General features: G+C 54.4%; 6 protein-coding genes across 6 annotated transcripts; 3 read left to right on the forward strand and 3 right to left on the reverse strand.

Annotated features, from left to right (window-relative positions):
• Positions 1 to 2,768: 2,768 nt before the first annotated feature.
• CCMA1212_001469 (C2H2 finger domain transcription factor CON7) lies at positions 2,769 to 4,482 on the reverse strand (the record flags this gene model as incomplete). The annotated part of the gene is made up of 4 exons (XM_073698893.1): positions 2,769 to 2,797; positions 2,863 to 3,198; positions 3,442 to 3,622; positions 3,907 to 4,482. 4 exons carry the CDS (start codon positions 4,480 to 4,482, stop codon positions 2,769 to 2,771), a joined length of 1,122 nt encoding a protein of 373 aa, XP_073561801.1.
• A 2,000-nt stretch (positions 4,483 to 6,482) lies between these two features.
• On the forward strand, positions 6,483 to 7,078 carry CCMA1212_001470 (uncharacterized protein; the record flags this gene model as incomplete). Its single annotated transcript, XM_073698894.1, has 2 exons — positions 6,483 to 6,718; positions 6,769 to 7,078. The coding sequence occupies 2 exons, from the start codon at positions 6,483 to 6,485 to the stop codon at positions 7,076 to 7,078; spliced, it is 546 nt and encodes a 181-aa protein (XP_073561930.1).
• Positions 7,079 to 7,788: 710 nt separating this feature from the next.
• On the forward strand, positions 7,789 to 8,204 carry CCMA1212_001471 (uncharacterized protein; the record flags this gene model as incomplete). The annotated part of the gene is made up of 2 exons (XM_073698895.1): positions 7,789 to 7,838; positions 7,940 to 8,204. 2 exons carry the CDS (start codon positions 7,789 to 7,791, stop codon positions 8,202 to 8,204), a joined length of 315 nt encoding a protein of 104 aa, XP_073561931.1.
• Positions 8,205 to 8,427: 223 nt separating this feature from the next.
• On the forward strand, positions 8,428 to 8,640 carry CCMA1212_001472 (uncharacterized protein; the record flags this gene model as incomplete). Its single annotated transcript, XM_073698896.1, has 1 exon — positions 8,428 to 8,640. The coding sequence occupies one exon, from the start codon at positions 8,428 to 8,430 to the stop codon at positions 8,638 to 8,640; it is 213 nt and encodes a 70-aa protein (XP_073561928.1).
• Positions 8,641 to 11,198: 2,558 nt separating this feature from the next.
• CCMA1212_001473 (uncharacterized protein) lies at positions 11,199 to 11,648 on the reverse strand (the record flags this gene model as incomplete). Its single annotated transcript, XM_073698897.1, has 1 exon — positions 11,199 to 11,648. One exon carries the CDS (start codon positions 11,646 to 11,648, stop codon positions 11,199 to 11,201), a length of 450 nt encoding a protein of 149 aa, XP_073561929.1.
• A 5,262-nt stretch (positions 11,649 to 16,910) lies between these two features.
• Positions 16,911 to 17,303, reverse strand: CCMA1212_001474 (uncharacterized protein; the record flags this gene model as incomplete). The annotated part of the gene is made up of 2 exons (XM_073698898.1): positions 17,149 to 17,303; positions 16,911 to 17,038 (listed from the first exon to the last, which is right to left on the reverse strand). Coding segments are annotated over exons 1-2 (213 nt in total), but the record flags the coding sequence as incomplete, so codon positions are not given.
• Between the last annotated feature and the right edge of the window lie 635 nt (positions 17,304 to 17,938).

Below are 17,938 nucleotides of genomic sequence, written 5' to 3' on the forward strand. Positions count from 1 at the left end.
AATAACACACACACCGGACACTTTTTTTTTTTCGCTTTTCAATCTATACTAGACTATCTCATGCGCCTTGCATCCGGGAGCGGAAACGTTAAAATAAACAGGGACCGTCCGTGTGTCCTTGGATAGCACCAGTAGTATAGTTTTCCCAGTATTCCTCCTGCACACGCCCCCTCCGCTTTATGTTTAAACTCGCCGTTGACGTACATTAGTCTCTTCCTTTGGAGTGTCTCAATGCACATTAAATTCGGTGCAGGTCAAATAGAAGAAAAAAAAAGCCATCGTCGGGTCGTTGCCGTTCCCGCAAGCCCTTCCCGTGAAGATCCTGCCAGGGTCTCTTTTTTTTTTTTTCAACATCCTCTCCCCGACGTCACTTCATCGCGGGCACCACACTCTTCCATCTTAAACTGCCTCTCAAACACCATATTTATCGCTGAGACTACCGCATCCAACCTGGCGTCGCACAACAATAATGATCCCTGAAAGAAAAATAGAAGCCATCATCGAAACTTCTAGCGCATCTCCCATCCCAGACACCTCTTAAGCCCCAACCAAAACAAAACGACATGCCCCGGCGGCCATGCATCTTCCCGCCGTAACACAAAAGGAACCTTAATCGGCAACAAGCATATCACTCACGTAAAGCAATCGAAATCGAATCGAATCGGAAATCATGAGACCCCCATGTCTCACTCTCGCGTGGCCCAGCTTCTCGCTTCCCTTCTGGAACTGTTGCCCCTCCCCATCCTTCTCCAAATCTCTTCTCCAAATTGACTTCATCACCTCCATTCATTTGTTCGTCCGCGTTCCCCCTCTCCCCCCCCCCCTATTGTTACTCTCTTCAAACCCCCACGTCGTATCAAAAAAGAAAGCCAAGACTTTCTGTACGCCTCCAGTCGAGCATCAACACGAAACCCGAGCCACTCATTCCATCCCATCACATGCATGCACCCAAAAATATAACAAGAAAAGGAGGCATACATACATAAGGCCTGCAACTCACAAACACCAACTTACCCAAAATATATAATTGACATCCCTACTAGCTCAATCCCATCCGAAATCCACACACACAATCTCTCTCTCTTTCTCGCCTCGTACACACATGCATAACATCGCCACGCCATGGTCACACAAATCATACAGTAGGTACATGTACCCTCGCCCACATACACCACCTCCAAGACGCAAAAAAAAAAAAAAAGAACCTACTAGTAATAGTACTCTTACCCTTCCCTTTGGGTCCCCAGGAGGATCGAAACCCCCATGTCAACGTCCCTCACTCGTGTAACCATCGCACCCCGTCCGCCGCAACCCATGTTCCGTCACACCACCAAGGGCCCCCAACTCGACGGACCCAGCCGGTCTTCTCCCTTCTTTCCTTTTATCCTTTTTTAATTCTTTTTTAGTACTTTATTTCTTTAGCTTCTAGACTACCCAGTTCGTTTAATAAGAATCCATCCGACACTAGCTGTGCCTTGGCGTCCCCCCGATCCCGACTGCATGGCACGCCGGTTTAGTCTCGATTCAACGATGCAGGACTAAAAACCAAGCATGCCATCATCTTGGAACGAGACGTGCGTAGGGTCCTGACGGTGCATCGTGGCAGTATGTACCTAAAGACATGCATATTCGTGCATGTAACCCGAGGTGTACACGCCCTTTCCGTGGTGTTGTCAAACCATCGCCAACATCACCATACATTTCATGGCCTCGCATAAAAGATTCTTCTCAGCTCTTAACGCACATATTGTACCAGTAATGACTGTTTAGGTGGTTGCTGCCTATCGTGTACGCTTCTCTCCCTTCAACAAGAAGACGAACACAGAACATGAAAAGAAAAGCGTTACAAAAACGTTACACACAAGTCGTCGCTCTTCGCCGCGATATCTTGAAAGAAACGGGCGTGAAAAACCAGTCCCATTTGCTCCAGGTGCCTTTTTTTTTTTCTCCTTCGTTTTCCTTCCGGTTGATTTTTGTCCAAAGAGTCCTCTTCATCCCCCTTTGGGTTGCTCAGCCTTTTGCCTCCCGACAAGTCCGCAAAGGGCTACCGCAGGGGCTCAAGATGTCCGTTGCCCATTCCCAGCGCTCTGAGCGTTCCCTTTCACTTGGCAAGTCGTATCGCGTTTTTTTTTTTTTCGCCTTGCGGCAATACAGAAGCAGCTTCTTTTCCTCAGACCAGCTACCGGGAAATTCCAGGTGCTTCACCCGCCGTGGTTTCAGTACTCCGTATCCTCTGCGCCGAACCGCCCCTGAAATTGCATCACGCCATGAAATAGCCGACCATCCCCGGAGTGCCTCTGCCAATGCAACCCCCCAGTAACCGTGAGACCGTATGCGCTCCCGAATGTGGGAGCGCGAGAGAGCCGAAGAAAATATTGAAAACACACAGAAAATAGTTCGAACAGGGGTGAAAGGGAAAAGTGTAAAGCACACACACCAAAAGAAGAAAAGAAAAAAAGGGTGAGCAATCACCTCAAAAAGTGTTACAAGATAACACTGGTGCCTCCCTTGATTAAGATGCTGGTCAGCAGAGTACCCAAACCACCTGCGAGGCATGCTCCAAATCCAGGCAACATCCCAATGAAATATTATTTCCTCCAGAGGTCGAATGTTCCCACTCGAATCCCCCTTTTTCCTGCCGTGCGGAGAAGACAAAAGAAATCGTTATGTCCAACGCGTCAAGAGGAGAGGGTAGTCGCGACCAGCAACGTCCAATGTTGCCCATCTATAGGTGGCTTTTCACGGGACATTGGAGCCGCTTCAGTCCATTAGTGGCTAGGGGGCGGTGCGCCGTTTGCTGCTTGACGTCGAGTTAGTATGGTGATCTCCTTATTCATGATGCAACTTCGGGCCGAGACGTACACTGGCTGTAGAGGTTCTGCTGGCTGGGCTGAGCATAAGGAGAATGAGGCTGGTAGTTCGAGTACATGTGGCTCGTGCCGTATTCGGGCATAGGCTGCTGAGCGACATTGCCAGAGGGCGGTGCCGGATACTGCGTGGGCTGGTATCCTATGGGCGGCAGCTGCACGGCTCTACCGGGGTACCCAGACGAAGGCGCTCCGTCGGCAGCCTGGGGATCACCGCCGCCATTCTGGGCGGCGTTTGCCGCTGCTGCCCTCTGTCGTTCCTCTTCGGCCTTCCGCTGCGCCTCTTCTTCCTTCTTTCTTTGCTTCCATTCTTTGCGGATCTCCTTGAACTCTGGACGAAAACATCTTGTCAGCCACTTTGCTCCACAGGGCGTATTCCAAAGGGAGGAATGCCATCGAAACAGACGTTTGCGTGCGAATCGAAGTCAGGCCACGTGACTCGACCCTGAATCTCGATCCCTAAAACCTGGAAACCAGGAATTGGATCACAACAATGCAGAATAGAGGGAGAACAAGGACTTGAGCGGAAATGGGGAGGAAATGGTGAGGTAATTTTGCCACAATGATGACCTACCTTCGGGAGTTCGTTTTTGTCCGTGAGACTGCATGGTAACGTGCGCATTGAGATGGTTCAGAGTGCCGTAGGCCTTCTCGCATCCATTCCAGCCACACTTGTACATGCGCTCAATCTCCTCGTAGCGTCTGCGGGGGCGCTTGTGTTGCTGCGCTCCAGGAATGGGGACGAAAGAGTACACCTATCGAATCATCGTCAGCAAATGCGCTCCATGTTGTAGGAAATATTTTGGTGGACATCTCGGAAAGAAGAGTCGCATTTTTTCCCCCCCCCAAGAAGCTCGCGTGGAATCGCAAAATCGCGTCGTGTGAGAGAGGTGCCCCGCTCTCTTCCCCGAAACACCGCAACACCACTCTTTCTTTTTGACTGTTGCATGCTTTTCCCTTCCTCTCGTGTTTCTGTCTTTTGACGACTTTTGACTTTGGCGCTCCTTTTCCGAGATTTCCACTCGCCACTTGTACGTACCTGGTTGGGGCGTTGCTGCGGCGCAGAAGCCGGGGATTGGGCATAAACAGGATGTCCAGGAGTCAAAGGAGGAGCTCCATGCTGGCTGTAACCGGCCCAATCGGGTCGGGGTTGAGCATACATGCCACCGCTGGGATGGGAGTAGCCATGAGACATGTCTGGGTTTGGCGCATACGGCGAGTGCTGCCCGTAAGGGTAGGTTGGACTCGGAGCCGCAATAGACGGATCTATAGGCACATCGTTGTCAGAATTGACGGGGTGGGCTTGATGGCTAGGCCCATTGTGCTGGGGCATAGACGGACTGTTCTGTTGTTGCGCCATACCTCCGCTGCTGGCGGTGCTGGAGGGATGGTATGAACGCTGGATTTGCTCCGAAAAGGATCCTGAACGCGCCGAGGGAGGGTAGACGCTGTACTCTGACGTGGGCGTCACAGAGGCCGGGTAGTCTTGTTTCCCGGGGTACTGGGCAGCAGACGCGTGTTCTGCCGACGAGCCTTCAGAATGCTGGTCGCCGAAGCTGCTGGAGTAGGGCGAAGGCAAACCTGACTGCGAGAACTGAGCGGCACCGCGGTCCATAAAAACTCGAGATGCTCGTTGACGGTGGCAATGCCGACAAAGATGGGAGAGAGCTTGGCGACACGAGGTCTTGCTTCTCTTCTTCCGGTGTTTTGCGCGGACGTGCGAGCAGGTCCGTTGACAGCTGTTTGTTGTCGAAGCACGACAGAAAGTTGCGGAAGTATGAAAGAAGGATCGAGACTTCCCAAAGTCGCGATGTTGGTGGTTCGCGTTGGCTTCTCAGGAACGTGCTACCGAACTCCACACAAGATTTGGCGTGCAGTGAAAAAGAGACGGCGTCCAGACGAGACTAGTTTCCAAGCACTCGCGTCCAGATGGTGCAGGGGGAGGGAAGAAATAGTAGTGGTGAAAAGGTAGAGTGATGAGCAGGCTGGCCTCTTCCGGGGGGGACAGCTTTTGGTGTCGCGGTGGCGGCGCAAGCAGCAATGGCTAGTATATGTAATATCGCCGGCGGCGGCAATAGTAGCGCGGACTGGGGCACCGGTGTATGTATACCGTAGCGACAGAGTCGCAAGTTGGTGGTTGAAAAACTGCGTCTGTTGATGGAGCAGTTCGGGGAGCGTGATGCGCACTAGCTCCAAGAGGCCCAGGAAGTCTTGGACCTTGGAAGCGCGGATCTTGGGTCAGGGATGTCTCGCTTTGCGATCAGGCCAAACTGTCGAAGGGGGGGGCTAGAGGAGGAACTAGGCCGTCCGGTCGCACAGATTTGGGGACCCCCAAGCTAATATAGCCTTGGAGCAGGCCGGGGATTGCAAGGTCCAAGAGAGTCTAGCGTATGGGCTTGGGCAAGGACCAAAGGGGCGTGTGGCTTCTTTGGTTTTCGCTGGCTCGCGCGGCCGTCTTGTCTCGGTTCTTGCGCCTGATAGACGGACACGGGGCGCGAGGAAGAGCCGGCTGGCTTGCTTGGCGATATGAGGCGCTTACTAGCACCGTAGGCAGTTCTAGAAGGCGAACTCTACCTGCTCGGCATACGAGAAGACGAGGCGGGGCGCGTGTGCTTTTCTCTTTCTGGTCCTTGCTGGGGAGGGGGAAACTCTCAGGTCAGTTTATGACGGCAGGCAAGTTCGCGTAAGGCCAAGTAGTGCGGGACGAAAGAATTTTATACGGGCCAGCACGAGAAGGGAAAGGGAAAGAAAAAAAAATGAATGACGGGATTCGATGGGAGAGGGTCAGCCTCGAGGGTACGAGTACAAGGCCTTGGTACAGGAGGGTGGGACTCACGACTTGCAGCCGCAGGAGACCAGGGTCAGTTATTCTGGAGCTGGGGAGCGACTGCGTCCAACCTGGAGCCTGCGACCAAAACCCAGCGCTGTGGACGATGCCTGCAGCTCGCTCGTGTACAGGTACTGCACAGTACCAGGACGGCCTCTCGCTAGTAGCACGGAGTACGATCCGAGCGACGAGCGGCGTCTGACCCAGAGACGCTTAGGGGGGGGCGTGTGGCAATCGGGTTATTTCCGCCGTAGTGCGAAAAAGGTTGGCGAGCCTGGAGACGAGATTCGGGACTCTGGGCGAGAGATGCTGCAATTGCGCGTGCCTGTGGCTGCGGTTTGACGCCTCGGAAGCGCGTCTGATGGCAGTCGAATCAATTCGTCCGACTGGGGGGAGCCGACGTTTGTTGGAGAAGAGCAGGGCGAGGAGTGCAAGAAGGAGGAGAAAAAAGAAGGGGAAAAAAATTGAGAAAAAAAAAACACGCTAACGTGGGTTGGCGGGTGACTCTCGGTGCATGTACTCCGTACCTCGAATAAGGTGTGGAAAAGAGGGCAAAAGGCAAAAGGCCAAATCAAAAAGGGGAAAAAAATGATCAAAATCAGATTGTGAGAAATTTAAATCGACCATTTGAATAATAAAAAGATAAATCAGAAAAACACGCACATGCGCACGCGCAGCGCACACACAATACCGCAAGAGCGAATGAAAGCCAAAGAAATGCAAAAGGCTCCCTGTCCTTGCAGAAGGCGAGCCGACCAATTGCGTCGGGTTTCCCCTCCCAGCCAAACATGCCCCAGCCCTCAGCAGTTGCAATGCCTGCCGCAGAACTGACTGAAGCTGTGGCGGGCAGCAGAGAGGCGTTTCTATCGGACACAGTTGTGGCAAAGCTGAGCCCTGCATTCAAGCCGGGACTCACGATACCTTTCCATAGAGACGTGCGATTCTTGATCACAGTACGGTACCCGCATGCACGTACATGCAGTACATGCCTAAGTACGCCCTCCACCTTTCCTGGCACGAGTAAGTCCTGATGCTCGCTCTCTGTCGCATCGCCTCAAATCGCGCCCGGAAAAGCTCGAGTCTTCAGCACGGCTGGCCCCTCCCCGGTGTGCGACTCCAGGACCTGCCTCGCACTTCGTACGAGTACCTGTACGGCCCAAGTAGACGCGATTCCCAGTTACCGGGGTCCTCGGTGGATGCCCAGATGCTGGCTACTCTGAGTTTGTACAAGTTCGCTCCCAGCAAGCGGGACGAGCTGAAGCCTGGAGATTTGAAGCCAGCCGCACAGGAATTTGACGCCCTCGCACCCGTGCCGCAAGGTGGACGATGGTCTCCGTACCGTGCCATGACAGTGCATGTCTCTGGTACATGGCTGAACGCGTAGACGTGCGGCGGAGTTGGGAGCAGCCACTCGTACTGCTACCTGCGCGGATTTTCGTGGAGTTGAGAGATCTGCGTCTTTCCCCTCCCCTACCTCCCATCTTTTTTTTTTTTTTTTCTCTCTTCAAGTTCTTTTCTTTCTCACGCTCTCGCTCTTCTCCTCTCCGTTGTAAAGAAAAGCAATAATGGCCAATGGGATGGCCTGCCCAAGTCCACCCAATAGAGGCCCAGCATTGCCCTAACCAGGATGTCACCCGTGGAGCATCTGCTCGTCGTGGGGGGTGGGCTGAAGGGGTTGAAGGGTTGAGGCAGACCCGCAGCCAATGTTACGCCGGAGGTAGTGCCAATAAGGGCGAACCGCTTGATTGCCTGACATGGCCGCGTATGTATGTACAAGAACAGACACAGAATTCGGAGGCGGCGCACAGTACAGATACAGAACCGACATTGCACGGGCCAGACGCCGCAAACGGCCGTATGCCATCCACTCGCGCCCGCCGCCGAGGGCGAGGGAGAGCAGAGGGCGTCCCCAATGCGTCCTGTCGGGGTGGTTTGGCCAGAGCAGAGCAGACGACGTGCCGTTGAGGTGAATAGGAGAGTCAGGCTTCACGATCAGGTCAAGTCACAGACACGAGACGAACCACAACGCAAGAGCTGGAGCCAGCGAGCGGCTAAGCAGCCCAGAGCAATGGTTCCAGCATTGCGCTAGCGAGAATGTCGCACGCGAGCGGCCCACGCTGGGCCAGTCCGGAGCACGAGTACCTGTGTGCCGTACTTGTATCTCCTACGGGCACGATATTCTCCGCAAGAACCAAAGTCGCTCGTCCCACGCAGCCGCTTTGTGTAACCGTGCTAAAAGGCGCAGGGTCGATAGCCGGGCTATGGAGAATCGAACCTCTGGTGTTAAGGAAGGTCGGCACAGGGCATTGCGCGCGCGCGGCGGCCGAGTCGAGTCGACGGGTGTCATTGCATTGGCGCCGAGGATGGATGTTGTCAACGTCCCGAGGTCGTCGTTCAGATCGCTGCGAGGCACAGGTATCACCACCTGCGCGGAGCAGCAGCAGAGGCAACAGTACCGGTACTCGCCGTTGCACATGTGCCAGGAGCTTTGCGCAGCAGCCGCGTCGTAGCGGTACGAGGACAAGGACGGGGTGCTACATGCGGCGTCTGCCTGGCTCCTTCGCCAGGGCGCCCTCCGTACTCCGTCCACCACCATCATCATCGTCGTCATTATCAAACTCCCCCCAGCTCCTCATGCCTGCCCAGATTCAAATGCCTGGAGATCAGCTGTGGCCCCAGCTTCTGCCCTGGATCGTCCACTAGCTTCCACAGCGCTACTGGCTCGCTGGCTCGATGTCCCTGGCCGTGAACCGCTCTAGTTCTGGACCGTCTCCGGCCCTGTTGTTGAAGGCTGGCATTGGCCCTGAGCCGCTTCTCTCCGTCAGCACCGTCTACGGCGGTTCAGGGCGCTGCCAGGTCCCCCAGCAGTCTCTGCCGCAGCAGGCGACGGTTTTTGTTACAGCGCCAGGGGAGCGATGGACGATGCCATGGGCTGGCGCCCGCTAGCAGCAGATGGACGCCATCTGGGAGCTTCCACGACCAGCATCAGCATCAGCACCCTGTTGCTGGGCTGATGATATGAGGTCCGTCCATGGCCATTCATCCATCTCCTCGAGCCTTTCTGTCATCTTCCCCGATTGCAGCGAGGGTTGGCTAGACCACAGACACATACATGTACGAGTAATGGTCCCGATGACTGGGTGAGGAGTGCGTTTCCTGCCTGGTGCATTACGTAGCGACCGATCAGCACCGTGTCAAGTCATTCCATCTATCCAGACAGGCTGATATGTACGTACTGTACAAGTACGACGCACGGCGAAGTGGACAGCCCCGAAAACATCATCATCATGCAGCTGTGGGCAATCAGATGGCCAGAACGCGCTGCTCCATCAGCTGATTCGCCCGAAATGGAGAGGCTCCTCCGATAGGTGGTTGCCAGTTGCTGAGATGCAGGCACCACCGTTCCGGGCGTTCTCGACCTTTGATATCAATGGATGCATGACTGGTGAATCCAAGCACTCATGCTGCGTACATAGATGATTCGAGGTGATACCGACGCGTTGCCACTTTGCAGGCGAGGAGGTGCATGACCGGCCGAGGTGTCGAATGCTTGAATATCCGTGTCGGACCGGAGGCGTCAGCTGCCCATCACATCGATACCTGTCCTGGCTGCGCAGGCCAAGGATCTTCTTGACACGCCCGAATCGCCTGTCTTCGGGTCCTCGTAAGGCATGTCCGCATTTGTCTCCTACGAAGCACAGGCACGGGCAGACGGAGACGAGTCAGCAGCATCCAGGCAGTCCGTTCTGTACCTGTACAGTACAGGCCATTACAGTACACACCAAGCTCCGCTGTCGGTGCGCAGATCCAACTCTCGTCTCTCGCTGTTCCCTGTCGACTCTGCCCACCTTTCTCTCGCCCAGTCAGTTGCCCATGTCTCTCTCTCTCATACCCGCCGCGGGTGATTTGAGGCCATCGACGGCAGCGAAATGATGCGATGCGATGCGAGTTGCAGGGCCTGGAACTGCAGATTCAACCACGCCTCCCCACTTCTCTCGGCCAGAGAGGATAGAAAGATGACAAGCCTTCGCTCTTGCCCCCCTTCTGTTTCCGGATAAATGGTTAATACCCTTCTCCGCTCATCCAACGCTGAGATGAAATCATGTCCGTTTCCCGTGCAGGAACGTGCACATACTTCGTACAGAAAGCTATACAAACCGCTCACCCAGCTCGGAGCAGACGTGCCACTCTGGGCCACTCCTCCGTATCACTAGAACTACGCCATGCTGTCTGTCTTGTGATGGGCAGCAGGACGAGTGAGCGAGTGCCAACCACCAATCCGCTGATGGGCGGCTGGGCACGACAGCGAGTCTTTTCAGCTGCCCGCATCACCCGGAGGGCACGGGCAACGATGACATGGCGGAAGCGAGACGCAGCAGCAGCAAAAGAATACGAAGTGCTAGCGGTTGCATGGCGTGCAGGCCGAGAGCCTTGGAAGGTTCGGTGTAGCCAACAAGGGACGCCGCATCGCCCTCCTGGCTGTATTGCCCAACCTGAGACATACATGCAGAATTATCCAGCGAGAGGGACCGCGGCATGATAGGCGCAGGCACACACGGTGGCCACCAGGTACCAAGTATCGCTCTCTCTTCGTCTCTCCGTGTCTATCCTTTCCCCTCTCTCCGGTTTTTCGCTGCTCTATCCTCTACGATGCCTGTCTCGCTCCCTCCATCTTCATCTCGTACGATCCGGGATATCGGTATATTCATTGCATACCGCCCGTGTTCGGCGTTCAAGCGACGGCACAGCTCTCCTCAAAAACATGTCAACGTGACCGTTGCCCGTCCAAGCATCTCATCACATCATGCACAAACCCTCAGTCGCTGCTGACTCATGTTTGCCTTCTGCTTGCAGCATCCTGTCTTGGCCCGCAGAGACACAACTCTGTGCCAGCGTTACCTCGCGTGCCTATGCTTCTCGTCGCCATCGCCGCCAATGTATTTCTTGCCTGACTAAAAGCGGCCTTCAGCCTTGGGAGGCGTCAACAGATCAAATCGACCCGAATCCTCGGGAGAGACTAAAATCGCCCCTCAGGCCATCTATACCCCGAATTGGCACGGTCGCGCCGTTTCGTTGGTCAAGAGCCCAAGTGCCAAATCATGGCCTGTCTGCCGGCGTCAGAACGATGGTCCAGCTAACGTCCATGCTTCTCTGAGTTTGTCCTAGTGAAGGAGAAGCGACAATGAGAGGCATACGGGGAGGAAGAGCGACCTCGGAACTTTGTCCGCAGAGCATAAGATTCGAAATGCGGCCGTACTCTGTGCGTGCCGAGACGCAATGACCCCCGCAGAAGCCGTCCGTCGTCAAAAAGAAGAAAAATCCATCAAGAGAGCATTGTGGTTGTTATCTAAGCGAGCGCGCATCCAAAGATGCCCATGTACGGGTGCAACCTTTAGTTCATATGGGGGGCAGTACTCGGACAGGGTCGCTTCTCCGACTTCTTGCATATCCTCGTCAATGCTGCCCTAGAGCCTGCACACTGTGCCCCCCTCAAGACGGCGATTTTAGCTTGACTTGGCAGCTCTTTGGAGAGCCGCGGCCTGCCAATTCACCGACCGGGTGCCGAGGTGAACCTGCGCGCTGTGGTTGCGGCTGTGGTTGTTGTGGCTGTTGCGGTTGAGATCTGGACTCACCGCAATATCAACTCTGCTCGCTTTGGCGGGCTTCTCGAACTCGCGGCGTCTGCCCTCCCTTCCGACGCAGTTCTTGTCGCACACGGCTGAACAGAAGCCCCTCTGGAGGGTCCACGTGTGATGGCTGAGCTTTGTGTTTCCCTCGAACCTGCAATGCGACAAGGGCGTAGCCTCACGTGGTAGATCCACTGATGGGCAGGGATGCCGATGATGATGAGGGTTTGGTTCAGCGCTGTACGACCGTGGCTGACTTTTGGAGACGTGTAGATAAACCCCAGGTGTCACGACAGGACAGTGTGATTGTGCGACATAGTCTTCCATGCCGGAGGGTCGAGTCTTGGCTACAGACAGCAGGCCTGTCACGGCATTTCAGCTCGCGAGTTACAGGTAGACAAGGCCGCGATCCTTCTGTGGGCAGCAAATTGCACTCCCTGCCCCCAGCCTGCTGCTCGGTTCTGACGTCCTGCACATGCCGACCAATTTAGAAGATAACCTTGTCATTGATCCCTACCGCACTGCCGCAGCCGCACACAACTCCACCGCCTAGCTATCAGCGTTTTCCGGGGGAAGCCAGGCCCGGCATCATCCATCACCTGATCGCAGGGGAACGCCTCCATTATGAGCTCCCCCCGACAGCCGTCAGCGCGCATGGACAGGAAGACGACAGTCGGCAAAGACCAGAAAAGGAAAAACAAGGCAGACGAAGCGGACAAAGGAGTCGGAGCGAAAGGGAAAGGGGACAAGGCAGCTGGAAAATGCTGCATTCAATCGTCTTGCATGGTCTGACCTACCCTCGTTGCAGCACGTACCCCCTTTGGCACGCATCTGGAGCAGCAATTGGTCGAAGACTTGATTGCAGCCACTTTACTTCGTACAGCCACTTCATACCGAATCACCCAATCAACATCGACAAACAAGAGACGACACCCGAGCCTCTTATTTTCCCCTTTTCTTTTTGACAGTCTTCTCATGACCTGCAGGAGAAGACGAGAATGTGGTATTACGACGCACGCACGCAGCCGGAATTCCGTCCTCCTTGCTGAGCTGGCATCAATCATTGACGACGCAGTAGGGTTAGCGCCGATCCCAGACGGGTGGCGCTCCAGCAAGATCGCAGAGAGCCCGTACTGAGTACGAAGTATTACAGAGTGCCAAGTCTGTCATGATACCATAGCCAAGCAGTCCCTGCTAAGACCAATCAACTAAGCAGCACATATTAGACCAAGCGGCAGTCTGGAGGGCATGTACGCGTACCGAGGACGTGGCAGGTTCGCGCCCCTTGGCATAGCATAGCTGCAGGTCTATTACATCTCTCGAGCTTGGGGAGGTGTACGATGTGCTCTGTGCCCAGCTGGTCTCGGCATTTCTGTCCTAGAATATCCAAATGCCGAACAAGGACGCATACGCCACCTCGCCGACGTTATGAAGATTTCAAACAGCTTCCTCGCCTCCTCACCTGTACTGCGCCAGAGGTGCAATATGGTGCATCCGTGATGATTATCATACACAGTGTTTCGTGGGGGAAAAAAAAAAAAAAAGAAAAAGAAAAAGCTCACCAAGGGTCTATGTCGTGGAAGGTAGCTCAGGCGATTGTGATCAAAGGAAGCTCGGGCTTTGAATCCAAGTCTCGGAGCTCTAGCAGCGCCGGCGAGCTACTCTTACACCCTACGCTGGGCAGCAATGTCATCAAGCTTCTGCCTGACTTCATTTTACTCTCCCGTGTGTCTTAAAGCCCGAAAGGAATTTCAAACGAATGGGCACCGCAGCCGGAGCTAGGCAATAAGCGTGACGATGAAAATCACGTCAGGCAGGCAAGGGCCACGAAGAGCAGTGCCCAAGAGCAGCATCCGGGCTGCCTCACGGTATCTCATTTCATACGCCTGTCTCGAGACTCGTCTGGACGCAAGGCAGCTTCAGCAACGAAGCAAGGAATTGCTACCTTGACCGCTAGACGATCACGGGGAGTGCTAGCAGGAGTACTAGCTAGACAAGGACATGGGCCGCTTGACCTCGACCATCCAAAGGTGCCCAAACCATGGACTCCCCTTTACGAATGAAGCAGAGCTGCCATAGTAGCATCCTATCACTCTCCCCGGCTAGTTGTTGACTAGAGACCAGGTCAGCCGCGATTTGCACCTCCCCCTCCGCACAGGGAATGGACCTGGGAAGCTACACGAGTGGAAAGGAAAACGGTCGTCTAATCTCGCTGCCGCCTCGATCAGCCTCTTTTAGCACGGCAATGCTAACTGCCAGTCACCGGTGAGGCTCACTTTCCGCGTTGCTATTGCTTGAACGGACGTTGTCGAGACCTGGGCTGAAATTCCATGGCAAGGTGATGCACCAGCTTCAGTGCCGTGTCTCTTCCGCCACCCACCCGCCTTCACGTCTGCCGGGACATGCGATGGCTCACAAGAAGGAACGTGTCGTATTTCCATCCAATCAAGCCAGACTGCCTGAAAACTGACGAATTACGATCAAACGATTCATCGCATAGGCGCTATGGTTCGGGTGGGGCCTCCGGGAGAGCTGCAAATGGACTTTTACCAAGTAATCCGTAGACGCGGCTTTGTCTACTGACCCCCTCCCCTCCCCCCTTCAACTTCCTGCACGGCGTAGCCAATGCGGTAGGCCAACCGCGCCTGGGGGCTGGCACACCAGGTTGGCTGTGGCTGACAATGCTAGCGGAGGATGGCCCTTTACTCTCAAGCCACCGTCATCTTCTTAACCGTGATGGAGGCCCTTTAATATGCCCCGTGCTAACGAGCAATAGCAGAGCAGGATGAACGAGCAGAGGGTCTCATGGTCACATTCATTGAGTCATAAGGGGGAGGGGGGAAAGGGGGGTGGGCAGCTGAATTGCAAAGCAAAGCCCTCCAACAGTATGCCAAGTGCATTCGGTTTCAGTCCTCATCTTGGGAAAGACGCTGCTGGCAGGTTTTCCTTATCATTCCGGGCATGATTCGAGACACCTGTTCTTGGTTATTACTGGAACAAAAGGGGGTCAAGTGATTCCTACTACTAAGCGCCGGTGACCAAGTACCCGGATCCTTAGGACCCAGAAGCTGGGCTCTCTCGGGAAAAGCTGGCCTCCCCCACATGGCCAGGGAAACCTGAGATCTCGACGGAGCTGGAGAGGGTAGAGGGACGCCGGCGCAATTTCATGCTAAATCGGATCTGCGAAGAGAGAAACGGACGCTGGGCCGGAAATGGTGTCTGGCGCTTGGGGCTAGTAGTTGGCTTCAGCTTTGCGGAAGAGCCACCGAAAGTCGTACGAGCGGAGGAAGTTGAGCGGGCTAGTGCTGGCAGGCTGACTGTTGTCAAGAAGCAGCGGAGACGGGCGATTTCGTGGAGGGCTGACACTCTTTCGCCCAGTACGTGTGGAAGGATTTACTTCAATCGTACTCCGTACATTATGCGGAGTACATGTCGTTGACTTTTGCAATGCTTACTCTGCGAAACCTGATATCATTGGCACACTCTGGACAATTCGTAATTGAGTCATCTTTCCTTGTATGTTTCTGTACAATACTGTCACTCAATGAAACCCCGGCACACGAAGAATGAGGTTCGCGATAACTCAGTGGAGTTGAATATAGGGTAAGCTTGGTGTACGCTGCGCTGGTGTGTCGGCTCGTGATATGTAGTTGCACGGACAGCCTTGTCCGTGTTGATTACCTACAGCAAGAGTAAGTCCTAGAGAAGGGGCCGATACCCGAAGTACGCGACAGCCGTAATCTGCGCCAACACTATCCGGAGAAGTTGAAACCATCTCGCTGCTTGAAGTGCGATTTTAGTCGTGCGGGTATGAGTTCCTAGACTGTGCTATGGAGAACTGGTTTGGCGGGACGTTGATCGCTTTATCTGGAGCTTGGGGTGTCGAAGGAGCCGTTGAAGCGGTTTCTTGACTAGAAGTGCGCCGTTGCATTGACGGGTTTGTTCGTCTCAAGATTAAAACCCCCCGATTCACGGGATGGAGCCGACTAGCATGATGACCCGGCCAGGGCGCGTTTTTGGGTCGATACGAATACTGATATCATCTTGAACCTGGGGGACCTGCAAGGGCGCAATATATTTGGATATGCCTAGTTTTGATATTGGGAACGTATGAATGTAAGAACATGCAGGAGGAGATGGATTGGGAATGGGCTGCGAGCTGAAAGACGGCTGACTTGACCTGGGCGGTGCAGGGGATCCTGGACAACGTATGAACTGTAAAGGAAACCTCATTTCATGGAGCAGACACGATATGAAGAAGGGGGAGAAATTCGAGATTGCCCTCTTGATAGCTGGAGCCAGATCCGCATATCTCGCAGGTTGTTTTGATGAAATGGTGCGCACTCCATACTTGATAGGGCATAGTACACAGAGAGCGGGAGGGTTTATTAATCTCAAAATCGCATCACAAAGTACCATGAAGGTCTCAAGCAGCTGTTTGGACACCTAAAGTAGACATATTGTACGGTAGTTCAAGCACCTCTAGAACCAACGGCATGAACGTCATTTATGATGGCCAAGGGCATAACTGCTGACGGTGACAGGTTCGACCGTTGTTGCATTAGTCGATCGATTCAGCTGTCACGAAGTGGAAGTTCAACTACTAGTGATTCGACAGATGGCTCTATCACAATTCCCATTTGCCCTCATTTCGATACTTGATAGCGCAGGTACAGCGTCGACAGCGTCGGGCTAGAGCAATACGCGCCATCTCGGATCTGGGCCACGGAGGGGGAAAGCTTCCTTACCCAGGAACCCAGTGGCCGGTAAATGCTAGTTTGGTGGAATAGTTGCCCAGGGCTTTATTACAGCAGCTACTAGACCAGGTACTCCGTGTGTGAGAGGCGTGTCTTTGAGTCCAGCGATCTGGGGGTGGAAAGTTGATGGACTCGAAATAATGGCGGCTGGAGGCTAGCGGTAGTAGCAGGTTTTAGCGGACAGCCCCAGCGCTGAGGGGGAGCTGGAGAGGATACAGTAGCCCCCTGCTACGGCGGACTGGCTTAGCGGTGCAATGTCTGGCTGGTTGTGAGGGACTGAACGTCGCTGTAGCCGCAACAAGCAACAACGTGTTGAAGTCCCGTAGGCGCTGATTGGACGCGATGAGAGAAGGACAATGTTGTCTTTGAATCTGCTTGTACCTGTACCTGTATCCCGGTCGGCGGCGGCTGTTGTGCGACACACCAGCGGCGGGTTTTTTGGGGAGGGGCCCGCCGGCGAAACCACGCCAGAGGCTAACAAATGGCGCGCTGGTACCAGGAATACGGGAGAGGCGAGTCGCGCAGAGTGGCCACGCTTGTTTAGCGGCATGTGCGAGGTACACCTACCTTGCAAGTACTGCAGTACAGTGAATATCGTTCCATCGATTGGCCCTGGACGAATCTACCGTCGGGCAAAGGAGGGGGAGAGGAGGAGGAGTGAACAGGAAAATGGAGGGGAGGCTTAGTGCTGCATGCCTTGTATCTTAGGTACATCTAGATACTGTACTGTGAAGCTGTCGAAGCCTTCTTGGGTCCAAGCCAGGCCGCGGAGAAGGGGGACGCGATTCCACTTGATGTCGGGGCTAAGGGCATGACATGCTTGGGCGGCTCGTCACGTTATGTGGTAGCTGGTACGGCCGGTGCATCTCAACGGTGGAGGCAGGTACGTGCTCAGTTGCCGGAGAGGACCGTGCTGGACCGAGTACCGGGCGACGATGGGGCTGGAATGCGAGGGTACTTCTACTTGCGCGCTGTGGACGTGATTGCCAGTGAGTTGATTGACCGTGACTTTGCCCTGGGTCGAGTTGAGGCCTGAGGCTGCAACGGGGTTTGGAATTCGGGACTCGTACGAGAAGAGGAGAGGCTGCGAGTAAGCTGGGCCGACAGCCGCTTGACAGCTCCCATGACGTGGAAATCGCCATACAGATGCTGTCATGCCTACCTATTTCGCCTCTTTCAAGTTGTTGACTCGTCCACCGGTCAAGAGAACAGCAAGATGTCCGAGTAAAAGTACTGCGGGAGGTACTTGTACGCGCGCTCTATACAGTGCGTACCTCATTCAGCATCACGTCGTCTCGTCTGTCTCTCATTCTCCAATCAATCCCGTCAATCGCCTTCTCTTCTCAGCCTCACAGTATCCGCAGCAGCATGAGCCTGCGGGCAAATCAAACCAGACCCATCCAGACGATGCCTGCTTTCGTACGGAGTCCCGTACTGTATCTGTACCGTTACCCTACTCGGTACCTACCCTTGCCCTCCACCTGATGGCTCCCACCGCCGTCGCATCGAGAGACGCTTCCGAGAGCAGCAATTCGCATAGGACGAGACGCGCAAGAGGGGGCACCCGCACATGCCTCGAGAAGGACCCGGATGGAGCACCACGGGCACACGGCAGTGAAGACGAACAGAGACGCCCAGACAACACAGAACAATGCAGACAAGGAGGAAGAGCAGCAGAAAAAGCCTCGGTCCTTGGACTTTGATAACTGTTTCAGCCACCAGACGGGGTCGCATTTCGATATTGGCTGGGTTGCTTTTCCCAGGTACGATGACGTCTCGTCCTTCTGTCTCTGCTGACCTCTTTTTTTTTTTTTTTTTTTTTTTTTTTTTTTTTTTTTTTTTTTTTTTTTTTTTTTTTTT

This window comes from Trichoderma ghanense (genome assembly GCF_004382785.1).
Source record: "Trichoderma ghanense strain CCMA-1212 chromosome Unknown scaffold_1, whole genome shotgun sequence".
NCBI lineage: Eukaryota > Fungi > Ascomycota > Sordariomycetes > Hypocreales > Hypocreaceae > Trichoderma > Trichoderma ghanense.